At 37.1% G+C, this 13,751-nt stretch overlaps 1 protein-coding gene across 1 annotated transcript; it reads left to right on the top strand.

Annotated features, from left to right (window-relative positions):
• Positions 1–743: 743 nt before the first annotated feature.
• Positions 744–13,024, top strand: tecra (trans-2,3-enoyl-CoA reductase a). The gene is made up of 11 exons (XM_067381406.1): positions 744–1,169; positions 1,821–1,872; positions 2,003–2,047; positions 4,592–4,695; positions 8,879–8,994; positions 9,221–9,326; positions 10,800–10,872; positions 10,979–11,022; positions 11,115–11,172; positions 11,257–11,345; positions 12,618–13,024. Exons 1-11 carry the CDS (start codon positions 1,002–1,004, stop codon positions 12,789–12,791), a joined length of 1,029 nt encoding a protein of 342 aa, XP_067237507.1. The 5' UTR covers positions 744–1,001; the 3' UTR covers positions 12,792–13,024.
• Positions 13,025–13,751: the final 727 nt, after the last annotated feature.

Here is a 13,751-nt window from a genome sequence, read left to right as displayed (position 1 = left end):
AAATAGTTAATGCTGCTGTGAGGGTGTTTCTAATACAGTAGCAATGAAAGTGACAGTAAAAATTACATCTTTCTCTCTTCTGACTGCCGTTATCAATCACTCTCTATTTTGTCTTCTTTTTGAACGTTATGAAAACACTATTGTGAATTTTTTCTTTTGCTATTTGTGCAATGGAAACACAAAAAAATATAACAAAGTCTCTGATTATAAAAGTTTACCCATCTATGATGACTTCCACTTCTGAGAAACCCGGAAATGTGAAAAGGGTCTATTTTAAAGAGGACACAATTTGTTTCTTATCGAAAGTAACAAAACGCAGAGATTATTGGTGGTTATAGGCAATAGGACGAATCATGTACACATAAGACATGTACCGAAAATTTGTGGGATGAATAGCTACATGTAGCTACAGTTACAGCCATTTAATCAAATCAAGGAAGAATTTAGTTTTTAGTAGGCTACCGCGGTAGCGTATGGGTAGTGTATCGCGGTTTTTCAGTTCGGTTTGAATATTGTTACACCCCTAATATTTAGCGTCGTCCACTTGTGATTCGATCGACGAAAATGCTTCTGACCAGAGGTAAACAGAGCCAGGCACTGTTGAGGTATGAGCAACGTCCTATACTAGAATGGTCCAAGTCCCACAAGGTCACGGGGCTGGTATTCAGCAAGGCAAGCATATAAATTTAGCTTCATGAAAAGCCATGGATTATGTCTTGGGACTCTCAAATTTCATCTTCAGAGGAGTGGTTGTGATGACCACCCCTCAGGTGTTAAGAGGTGGGAGATATTTCAATCACACTGCACTCGCTCTCTGTCGCTCCTCCTCTCTGGATACTCTCTGTCTGCACTGCGTTCATTCAACGAAGAGGAACTTGAGTTGGATTTTGGAATATATGATGAAGAACTTGAGGACTTAAGAGTGACATGTGGGATGTGACAGACCTTTGAATTACGGACTAAACACAGGATTCAGTGTTCAGTAAGTTTGAGGAGGCATCATGGATACGTTAGCTTTAGAGGCAAAAGTTGCCAAGAATGACGGCTCTCCTGCTCCGGCGCCCTCCAAGCCCAGACCAAAACCTCCGAAAAAAGCAAAACGAATTGTTTACTTTGAGGTGGAGATACTACATATCAAAACCCGGGAAAAATTAATGCTCCTGGATAAGGTATGTGCTTTTTAGTGTTTATTTTATAAGCAAAAAATACCATACAAAGGACAGACAGTTACTTACATACAGTATCATGATTGTCGTGTCTTTGTTGCCTTTATTTAAAATAGGAATGTGCTTAAATTGCGACTCACAGGGTGAACATAACACAGAGAAGTATAGAAATCATCAATAATCATCAGCTGTTATTGATGACAGATAGCAACAGCCAACAGTAATGAGAGTACATCTACAGCACATGCTGTAACTTTGTAGTAACGGTGGTAACTATCGGTCAGGTTTTGCATTAGTCATGTTGCTTTTGGAACATGATCTTGTTCTCCGAGCTTCCAGGAATTCCTATGTGAGATCCATTGCTTAGATATGCATGTCGAGAATAGTAAACCTGATTTATGACAGCATGAGTAAAATTGCAGTAGTTAACTATATATATATATATATATATATATATATATATATATATATATATATATATATATATATATATATATATGAGAGAGAGAGAGAGAGAATTCAGGGTAATTGGGACACTTTTTGCCATTGAGATGAATTGGAAAAAGTACCCCAATCAATCTGAATTCACCCTATATATGTTGCTATTATAATGTTCTAGATACTGTATTAAGCAGCACATCTATCTTTCTGCAGGTAGAGCCAACAGCCACCGTTTTGGACATTAAGTCTATGTTCCACAAATCAAGTAAGTTGCGCTCTGTGCTAAACAAGCTATGAAATCGCAAAGCCTTTCTTTAAATAGCTTTCTACTGATAAGTTGATGACACTGAAATAATGGTTTTAAAGTCTTACATGTCAGGCTTCAATTTTCACAGATCCACACTGGTATCCTGCCAGACAGTCTTTAAGCCTGGACCCAAGTGAGTACATCTGCTTTATAACAGTTGTTTAAAAAGTACTTGGACACTTTAAAAACTTTAAAAGCCTACCAAAATGTGTGAATTACAACTAAAATGGGCAACAAATTAAAAATATGAACACACACACAAACAAATGGTACATTTGTTAACGTTGTTTCATTATATTACAATATTAAAGGTGCCCTAGAACCAGTTTTTACAAGATGTAATAGAAGTCTAACGTGTCCCCTGAATGTGTCTGTGAAGTTTCAGCTCAAAATACCTCATAGATTTTTTTTAAATTAATTTTTTTAACTGCCTATTTTGGGGCATCATTAACTATGCACCGATTCAGCGTGCGGCCCCTTTAAATCACGCGCTCCCTAACAATGAAAATAACGACGGCTCTTGTCTCCGTGAATAGAGTAAGAAACGATGGTAACTTTAACCACATTTAACAGTACATTAGCAACATGCTAACGAAACATTTAGAAAGACAATTTACAAATATCACTAAAAATATCATGTAATCATGGATCATGTCAATTATTATTGCGCCATCTGCCATTTTTCGCTATTGTTCTTGCTTGCTTACCTAGTCTGATGATTCAGCTGTGCACAGATCCAGACGTTAATACTGGCTGCCCTTGTGTAATGCCTTGAACATGAGCTGACATATGCAAATATTGGGGTCATACATATTAATGATCCCGACTGTTACGTAACAGTCGGTGTATGTTGAGATTCGCCTGTTTTTCGGAGGTCTTTTAAACAAATGAGATTTATATAAGAAGGAGGAAACAATGGAGTTTGAGACTCACTGTATGTCATTTCCATGTACTGAACTCTTGTTATTCAACTATGCCAAGATAAATTCAATTTTTAATTCTAGGGCACCTTTAAAACAAGTGGCATGCATAACATTTATTATTGTATTATTTATGCATTTATTTAAAAAATGTTCAATAGTTTTCAAATTTCAATAGTGTTCAAAATTAATATAAAAAAATATTTGGGCACTTTGTGGTTGCCAGACGTTAGTGGATCATGTTCATAGTTAAAGGTAGGGTAAGCAATATTTCAAAAACGCTGTTGGACATTGTTAATATTTGAAATCAACCCAAACAAGCCCACCCCTCTCTTCATTGCTCCGCCTCCAAAACTCACCCTCCAATCCTAACCACCCTGTTCTGAGTCAGTCTTGAACCCTGATCTCTGCTGGCATGCAAGGCGAGTGCACTAACAATGGCACTAAACACCTCATTTTCTAGCAGGCATCAGTGCGCAGTGCTTTAACAGCAAAACTCTCACTATCTGGCCACTGTTACACACGCAATGCGAGAGTGGATGTCTGTTTATCACAGCTGATGCGCAACAAATTAATGCTTCACGGAAAATAAAGCACAGAAGATTTACAGATGACAAGGAAGCACAAAAATGAACGTACAGTACACAAGAGTAAATACAAACAAGAGTTTGTTGTTTGTCGCCAACAGCACAGCAGCTCCAGACAATCAATGACACTCAAACCCAGTGTTACTCACTTGTGGAGCAGAATCAAAGCAGCCTCCGCATCGGTTTTCAGGTTTTCCCGCTTAGCTCTCTACAGCGCTAGAAAGCTTTTCTAATATAAATGCGGGTCCTAAAGCACTTGCCAAGTCATAAACCTTCATTCCAAAGATATTCTCATCTCTCTTTCTGCAGTCGTTCTTCAAATCTCCCTGTTGCTCGTTCTCTCTCCTCGACTGTCATGCCCCCTAATGCTGATTGGTTACACGTTTGTTGTTGTGTCGGTCCGACTAACTTCCAAACAGTGTTTATAAAAGTGATGAATTACATCAGTGTGAAGAGGAGAACTGACTACATATAGACCATGTTCATGACTTTGCCATATTTCTCCTATATTTACCTGCTATATTTAAACGTATGTCACCCCAGTTCAAAGTTTCCCTAAGGCCACTGGGTGGCGGTTTTTACACTTCACTTCAGGCATTTATTAGAAGAAAGTCATGTACACTTAGGAAAGGTGTGGGTGAGGGTGAGTAAAGGTCGAACTTGCAGCTAGATTGGACCCTTGTTGTATCAAAAGTGATAAGACTTTTCGGTTTTATGGACGTTGCCATCTTTGATATTCTTTGGTCACTTATGCCCAGACAGCAACATAGTGTGGCCCAGATCCGCCCCACATCTGGTACATGTGGATTACATGCGGACCAGATATGGGCCGGATCTGGCCCCACACTATGTTGCTGTCTGGGTGGTTACTGGTAAAAGAATACAGGCTTGACTCACATTGCATGTTCATACAGTATTCGAGACGCTACTGTACGTTGCTGTTTGAATGAGACATTTCAAGACTCTCACCTGTAGGTAAATGTGGTTGTCAATCCCAAAAACTGACAGTGTTTATGTATAGTTGATTTAAAATTGTAACGATTTTTTGTTTAAAGAGAAGTGAAATGAATTGTGACCAAAGGTGTCCATAAACTTTTGGGATACACAATATATGTGAAAATATAAGTTAATCGCTGATCTCTTAGCAATGTGTTATATTGCTGGTTTTAGAAGGGAAACCCTTAAGAGACGAGGAAATCCTTCAGGAGCTCCCAGTGGGAACCACTACAACCTTCTACTTCAGAGACCTGGGACCTCAGATTGCCTGGGGAACTGTGAGTGTTCTGACCAACACACAACCTGTCATGGGCCCCCATTGTCCAAGACAATATTCAGAAGATATTCTGTTATTTCTGCTGTAATGACAATGATGGTTGAACTAAGCAGAAGGAAATGAAGGAGCATGGAGAGGATAAATCTTGATATCAGCCATTTAACTTTATCAATAAATAAAACAAAGATAATCTAAAACAGGAATTGCAGTAGTACAAAAACATAACATTGTTGGTTTCAACTCAAAGACAGTACAGGACAACGGACAGAATTAAACTCAGGGCTTAAATACACAAGGGAATGACAAACTCAACCAGAAACAGGTGTGCAACAGGTTACCATGGCAACAAATGAAATATGGGAATGTGGGGAACAAAATAAAACAGAACAAAGAAAACAAAATGTGATTCGAACAGAAAGTCCATAAAAGAGAACAAACCTGACATAACTCTGCTTAAATAAATAACTTCTTTTGTGTTGCACCAAAAGCTTTTGAAACACATGAGTGTGAGTAAATGACGACAGAACAGATCCATTGACAGAACAGATTGGCTCATCCAATCAGAATTTAGATTTAGTGTTATGATCTGTGTCTAATTTTTCACTGGCATGTTAGTAGGTGAAAGTTTTGCTTGTATCTGTCCAGCTTATGTAAAAGTCAGCTCAGTGGTTGTAAGGTATGTGCAGTCCTCTGGTTCGGTTTTCTCTCACCTCCTTTGTAATCAATCCTCTTTCTCAGAACATGTAATCTCTCTGGCACTGTTTCCCTGCAGGTGTTGATCCCGTTCACCTCCAGTTCACCTTCTGCATGCGTAGCCCACCCCTGTACTGACTCCCACAGGGCAGGATGATGTCAGCACATGGGACACATACACTGCACAAATGATCATAAATATAACAGTAAATGACTGTAAAAATGGCTACAGTAAAAACCTGTTAATTGGTATGTTCCCTTACTCAATACAGTGAAAACTGAAATATATCTAATGGAACATTTCACATTAGATGTAATTTTACTGTAAAATACTGTTAAATATACAGTTTTTGGAAGTGAAAAAGAACATATTTTTTATCATTTACAGTAAAAACACATAAATTGACATTCCCAGAATTCTGTGATAGCTCACATAGTTTTTCATTTATATATCTGTTTCTTTATAGTTTGATGTGTGATACTGGGCCCTATTTTAACGATCTAAATGCAAAGTGTAAAGCGCATGGCGCAGGTGCAATCAGGGCGTGTCCAAATCCACTTTTGCTATTTTAACGACGGAAAAACGGTCCGTGCCCCGGGGCGCATTTTTTGAAATGGGTTGTCCCTATTCTCTTAATGAGTAATGGGCGTAACATTCAATAAACCAATCAGAGTGTCATCTCCCATTCCCTTTAAAGGAACACTCCACTTTTTTTGAAAATAGGCTCCGATCTCCGGTTCTGGCAGTACCACTTTTAGCATAGCTTAGCATAGTTCATTGAATCTGATTAGACCGTTAGCATTGCGCTTAAAAATGACTAAAGAGTTTTGATATTTTTCCTATTTAAAACTTGACTCTTCTGTAGTTACATCGTGTACTAAGACCGACGGAAAATAAAAAGTTGTGATTTTCTAGGCTGATATGGCTAGGAACTATACTCTCATTCAGGCGTAATAATCAAAGAACTTTGCTGCCGTTCCATGGCTGCAGCAGTGCAATGATATTACGCAGCGCCTGTGAGCCCCTGCTTGCACAGGGAACGTGCCTTGCAACCATGGAGACGTTTGTGAGAGACGCTGCGTAATATCATTGCACTGCTGCAGCCATGATACGACAGCAAAGTTCCTTGATTATTACGCCTGAATGAGAGTATAGTTCCTAGCCATATCAGCCTAGAAAATCATAACTTTTCATTTTCTGTCGGTCTTAGTACACGATTTAACTACAGAAGAGTCAAGTTTTAAATAGGAAAAATATCAAAACTCTTTAGTCATTTTTAAGCGCAATGCTAACGGTCTAATCAGATTCAATGAACTATGCTAAGCTATGCTAAAAGTGGTACCGCCAGAACCGGAGATCGGCTGAATGGATTCGAAAACGGTAAAACTCAACTGTTTAACTCTAGGGGAGTTGGAAAATGAGCCTATTTTCAAAAAAAGTGGAGTGTTCCTTTAAGAGCGAGATGCGCTTGCGCGTGCGTGAAGTTAAAGCGGGCTTGCAAATGCAGGCTTTCAAATAGCTCCGCGCGATGAGTCAGTTAATATATATGTGTGTGTATTGGTATGATTGTTCAATTAATTATCCAGTTTCGTTCATCATTATAAGTAATAATAGGCTGAACTGAAAATAGGTAGCCTAATTCTAATACACGCAATGACTATTCATCATTACATTTTTATATTTATGTAGCCTACACAATAATATTCTTTTACACTGTAATCTTTTTGTTTTCAATATTTGGCATGTTTGTGTGATGCGCATCCCTGTGTGTAATAAGCAAAGTCGGCGCGCAGAGGCGAAGTTTCTACCAACGCGCTCTAACAAAAAAATATTGCGCCATTGACTTTAGACTTTAGACCAGGTTTGAGTTGGTCTATGGCGCAGTCTATTTTTAGCTCCTTAAAATAGCAATGCGCTGGCAATGCGCCTGAACACACCTCTTTTTTAGACCAGCACGCCCATGGGCGCACTAACTGGCGCAAATGCATTTACTAATTTAAGGACGTGGCGCGGAACGGGAAAACACGCACGGCGCCAGACGCAAACTAGAAAACACACTTGTGCTGCGCCTTGTATTATAGGGCCCATTGTGTTATATAGCTTTAATACAACAGTTTGTTGGCACAAGTGTGTAATAAAAAACAACAACAACAAAAAAAACACTATTTTGGGTGGAACTACTTCCTTCCGCTACAGATTCAAATCTCAAGTTGACAGTTAATCTTATATTCGTAATAAAATCTTTTTTAATGTCTGCTGAGGAAAGCGATATCTTTGTCTTTGAATCCTTTTAAAGGGGATTTCCCATGACAGAGCTGGTCAATACAATTGTAGGTTGCATCTCATAAGGTCCTGTTTATAGTAAAAAATAATGTCCTTTACAACATTGTTGCAGTTCATTTCAATATAAAAACCGTTGCTACTGACTCACTCATACAGACAGTCTTTGCAGCCATCTAACGGCATAAAAATTTAATAGTCAAAATCGCAATCACTAACGGATTCTTTCTCATTATTAAATATGGCATATTATTTAGTCTATATAAAGTAAAATATTATTTATTGAACAATAAGACTAATATTTAAATGAACAATAATAGCCATTGTAAAAGTATAAGAAATTTTTACAATAGGAAATAAACAAAAGAAGTCAGTTCAGTCATAAGTACAAAAGCAGAGCTTTAGTTAGTACAGGATTTAAGTTAAATAAAAAAATGTTAAGGTATGAAACTAACATTGCCCTCAGCCAAATTGATTCGCTCTGGAACAAGTAATAGATTAATAAGACCATTTTATATACCAGAAACATATTATATCATGTCTAACCATATATCTATATAAGAGCCAGCAGAAAATTCCAGAAGGATTGGCTGAGATAAAGCTGTTCTCTGTGGGTACACAAATGCTGAATCGACGCCGACGGCCTGGAGCTCCCATCTCCAAAAATGTCTAAACAAATTCTCAAATGGGTGCTATTTTTATATATAAATCGCATATTTAAGGTTTAAACAACTAGATTTTAGTATTTGTAAAATTAGTGTGGGTTTGCTCGCTGTGATAAATGCTGCCAGTATAGATCCGGTAGAAACAAGCGGAGTTATACAAATTGTGAAATGTGATATTAGTAGAATATCTCATGGCTGGAAAAGGCTTTCAGCCAATCAGATTCCAGATTAAGAACTAAGTGTTACTGTGTAGGGTCATGTTTACTTCCTCATTGAATGTCCTTGTCTTATAATGTACAATTCAGTTCATGATACACTCCTAGAAATTAAGGTTCTTTATCTGTGGTTCCATGAAGAACATCCATAGAAGTTTTCCATTGCCAAAAGGTTTTTGTAACACCCAGTTTTCACCATCCAGTTAGTGGAAAAAACAAATCCTCCTGACATACATTTTTTCCCCTGAAAATCATTTAACATACTTCCCATTACATTATTAAAATAGATTGTCCACTGTTGACTTTATCAGTGTGTATGTGTGTTTGCAGGTGTTCCTAGTCGAGTGCATTGGACCACTTGTCATATACCTGATGTTTTATTTTCGACTCCCTTTCATCTACGCTCACAAGTATGAGTTCACCGCCAGTAAGCATTTGGTTGTGCAGTAAGTATCATGAAGCCAACTGCCCTCAGATGTGACTTTTCTCTTAGTCTGCTGGATTCAGGCCATGGACAGTGTCTCCTAACAGCTGACCTACTGGTCCACCAAAATACTGACCCACATATGTATTTTGGGAGTTATGTTGAGAAGCATTTGATTGATGTCTCTCGAGAGTAAACCTTTATTTGATGATCTGATATTACACCAAACGTTTGTCTGTTTTCCACAGTATAGCCTGTATATGTCACTCCTTCCACTACGGGAAGCGCATCTTGGAGACGTTGTTCGTCCATCGCTTCTCCCACGGCACCATGCCGATGCGGAACATTTTTAAAGTGAGGATGCGTGTGTGTTTTCAGTGTTATTTATGTTTATATACACTATCATTCAAAAGTTTTTCATGTTTTGAAAGAAATATTTTGTTCTCAAGCTACATTTATTCGATCAAAAATAGACTAAAACAGAAATATTGTAAAATATTACAATTTAAAATAATTTTAAAACATTTTTTTTTTTTCTGTGATCATTCAGCATCATTACTCCAGTCTTCAGTGTCACATGATCCTTCAATTTAATATGATGATTTACTGCTCAAGCAACATTTCTGATTATTATCAGTGTTGAGAACAATTGTGCTGCTTCATATTTTTTATGAAAACTGATACTTTTTTAAATTATATATGAAACTTTGATAAATGAAAATTTCATAATTTGTAATATAAATCTTTTAACGATATAAAAGTCTTTGCTGTTACGTTTGACTGAATTTAATGATTTCTTGGTGGATAAAAGTATTCTAACTTTTGAATGGTAGTGTATATGATTCGATTCAAGTGAAACATATGTGAATATATTTCTACAGACTGTTTCTTTATTTAATTCAACGAAATTATCTGAGTTTTAGGGGGTTGTTTACACGACACCATTTTCAACTAAAAACTGAAAATGTTTTATGCGTTTTGGCTGTTCATTTTCACGGCAACTGCATTTTGGCGTCCTTTAAATGCAAACTTTTGCAACCAAATGCTGTTATCCTCTCCGTATAAACTACAAAAACACGAATTTGCACATTTGTTCAGTCTATAAACAGGGTTGCCAGGTTTTCACAACAAAATCCAGACCATTGCTACTCAAAACTAGGCCAATCATGTTTAAAGGGTGGTCCACTGGAAAAATCACGTTCTGTAGGTAAAATCTGTGTTTTTGCTGGGTTAACCCGGTAAAATTTGCATTCCAGGGGCTAAATATCATGTTATTTAGGGTCGCTTTAACCCGTGGACATGAAAAACATCCCACAGCAGCAGTTTTAAAGTAGCCCAATTCCAAGGGAAAACTTTGCGTAGGACTAGGAAACACTGTCTTTAAGCTTGCATTGGCATGAATAATACAGCGTTTTTGGTCATTTTCATTTTAAATGCAATCCAAAACTTTTGTGTTTTTAGTACATTGTTGTTGTGTAAGCGTACCCTAAGTTACCCATCTTTAGTTACCCATCTACTCAGTTCCTGAGGGCCACAGCTCTTCAGAGTTTAGCTTCAACCCTAATTAAATACACCCGATCAAGCTAATCAAGTTGAAAACTACAGGTATAAGTGTTGAAGCAGGGTTGGAACTAAACTCTGCAGGACTGTGGCCCTCCAAGAGTGGAGTTTTGCACCCCTGGTTTAGAAGATTAAGTTTGAACAGTGTTGGAAGAAATGAAGATATGGTTGACATGCAAAATAAAAAATAATCACAGAATTTAAATGAAACTTTTATTTTTAAAACAGGGAGTCTGTAAATCAATTGCAATATTGTTTCTTCAACAGAACTGCTTCTTCTACTGGTGCTCTGCAGCATGGATGGCTTACTACATCAATCACCCTCTCTACACACCGCCATGTATGTAATACCTCACTCAACTCTGCTCTTTGTCATTTAGATGATTATTGTACCTTGAATCAATGTGCTGAACTTCTGTCCTTAAAGTTAATCTGTTTACATGCAGATTATGGGGAGAAGCAGGTGAAAGCAGCATTGGGAATCTTTCTAGTAAGCACTTTCCACTGCACTGCCTCCTCCTGTAATGTGTCGTGTATCTATCTTATCAGTGTTCTTCAGTTACTGATTTGTGATTTTTGCAGTTTTGTCAACTCGGCAGCTTCTCGATTCACATGGCTCTGCGAAGTCTCAAACTATCTGGTAAGAGCTACACAGAATAAATCCCAATGTAACCTCTATGGCTTTCTGAATGTAATGCATTTTTTTGTTTTGTTTTTAATAAAGGCCCGAAGAATAAGAAGATTCCTTATCCAACCAAGAATCCTTTTACATGGATATTTGTACTTGTTTCTTGCCCAAACTACACATATGAGGTGAGACCCATGAGTGATTGTGGTGTGAGTGAGAGTGCCGCAGTGATGACCTGTTTTTGTAGATCAACCCGTAAGTTAAGAATCTCCCTCAACAAAAACCCAATAGGATTTTCCACTTACTTTTGAATTATTGCAGAAAATAAGCTCTGTGATGATGTGAGGTACTATGAAGACTATGAAGACTATGTACTTAAAGGATTAGTCCACTTTCAAATAAAATTTTCCTGATAATTTACTCACCCCTATGATATCCAAGATGTTCATGTCTTTCTTTCTTCAGTCAAAAAGAAATTAAGGTTTTTGATGAAAACATTCCAGTATTTTTCTCCTTATAGTGGACTTCAATGGGCACCAAACAGTTGAAGTTTGAACTAAATTGTCATATACAATATGCTAGTGCAAGTATATAACAACTAGTTCAAACTTTGACCTGTGGAGGGCAGTAATACACTTAGCAGTGTCTATACTGCTGGAATTCTAATAGAGAAGAAGAGAGCTAGTTCAAGATGAGCATTTATGGTTAAAATGTATAAAATGTTAATTTTTTTTAAGAAAATGAATGATGGTTTCTCTAGATAAGACCCTTATTTCTCATCTGGGATCACGAAGAACGCTTTGAAGCTGCAATGAAACTGTAATTTTGACCTTCAACTGTTTGGTGTTCATTGAAGTCCACTGTATGGAGAAAAATCCTGGAATGTTTTCATCAAAAACCTTAATTTCTTTTCAACTGAAGAGGGAAGGACATGAACATCTTGGATGACATGGGGGTAAGTAAAAAATTATCAGGAAAAGTTCATTTGAAAGTGAACTAATCCTTTAAAGGATTAGTTCACTTTAAAATTAAAACTAGCCCAAGCTTTGCTAAACCTCAAGCCATCCTATAGGAGTATATGACTTTCCTCTTTCTGATGAACACATTGTGGAAATACAAACCGGAAAACAGAACACAACGAGTGCAGCGCTGAAAGGGGGCGTGGCTATATTCCCACTTGGCCACTTTTAAATAAATCACAAGGGATAGTACCCTTGTATTTTATGTCATAGAATAAGTTTCACTTCAGGACAATTGAATCACAAGTACTTAAATGCAACTCGTTACGGTTTTGGCCTACAAAAATACATCATCCCTGCCACACCATAGACCTCCTGGACAAGAATGTGTCCTCCTGTAGGAACGGCCCATTAAAAATAATGAAAATGCTGACCTCTACTGGTCACACAGAGTAAATAAGTCACAGAATCTGACCTGTGGTTCCTGTCCTTTTGTAGCTGGGCTCCTGGCTTGGATTCACACTGATGACCCAATGTGTGCCCGTGTTGTTCTTCACTGTGGTGGGATTCATACAGATGACGGTTTGGGCCAAAGGAAAGCATCGCAGCTACCTGAAGGAGTTCAAAGAGTATCCCACTCTGCGCTCCCCAATACTACCTTTCATCCTTTAGCTGGAAAAAAACACCACTGAAAATGAGATTTGTTTTGTTTTTTTACAAATATAAATCTGTATTTTGCTAGTTTATACATATACAGCAAGTCTTAATATATATTATTGTATGAAACAACTGCAGTAAATTATGTGACACTTAAGTCGTTCTATTTTAATAATAATAAATTAAAAAGTTGATTTTATTTTTATTGTTCATATACAGAAAATTGTGCAAATGTATGGAAGTAAAAACACTCAATTAGCAGACAGTTGTTATACACTACCATTCAAAAGTCTTTTGTTCACCAAAGCTGCATTTATTTGATGAAAAATACATGAATAATGTGAAATATTATAATTTAAAATAACTGTTTTCTATTTGAATATATTTTAAAATGTAATTTATTCCTGTGATCAAAGCTGAATTTTCAGCATCCTTACTCCAGTCTTCAGTGTCACATGATCCTTCTAATCAGATTTGATGCTCAAGAAACATTTATTTTATTTTCTTTGATGAATATAAAGATCAAAAGAATTAAGTTTTCTAACATTATAAATGACTTAACTGTTACTTTTGATCATTTAAATGCATCCTTGTTGAATAAAAGTATTCATTTATTTAAAATATCTTACTAACCCCAGACTTTTGAACAGTAGTGTACTTTCTTTTGACTTTCGGCTGAAATGTGACCTGGACTTGTTTATATGGGATTCAGCCATCTGAATCACAATCAACTATGCTTTCTCTTTCACTATTATAACCAATATGAACGCTTCTCTTGCAGTAAATTAATTTGTTGTGCAGTCATTAGCCATGCTTCCTTCCAAAGTTGCGAATTGTACTTGTGCACAAAATTGGAATGTCTCCTAAAACATTTGCAAATAAAGCAATGTCTCCATCCCATGTGTTCATTTCAGAAAGATCAAAAGAGATGCTGCAATTTGATAGGTCCGCTGCTTAGTCCAGTTATCCAATCAC

The sequence above is a fragment of the Chanodichthys erythropterus genome, chromosome 3, assembly GCF_024489055.1.
Source record: "Chanodichthys erythropterus isolate Z2021 chromosome 3, ASM2448905v1, whole genome shotgun sequence".
Lineage (NCBI taxonomy): Eukaryota > Metazoa > Chordata > Actinopteri > Cypriniformes > Xenocyprididae > Chanodichthys > Chanodichthys erythropterus.
This window is presented reverse-complemented; position numbering and strand designations above follow the sequence as displayed.

Bases quoted from the DNA above. Each gene is read 5' to 3' on its own strand.
- tecra (XM_067381406.1), top strand. From the start codon at position 1,002: ATGGATACGTTAGCTTTAGAGGCAAAAGTTGCCAAGAATGACGGCTCT. The intron at 4,696-8,878 runs GTGAGTGTTCTG...GTGTGTTTGCAG, and splicing joins CTCAGATTGCCTGGGGAACT to GTGTTCCTAGTCGAGTGCAT. The intron at 11,173-11,256 runs GTAAGAGCTACA...TTTTTAATAAAG, and splicing joins GCGAAGTCTCAAACTATCTG to GCCCGAAGAATAAGAAGATT.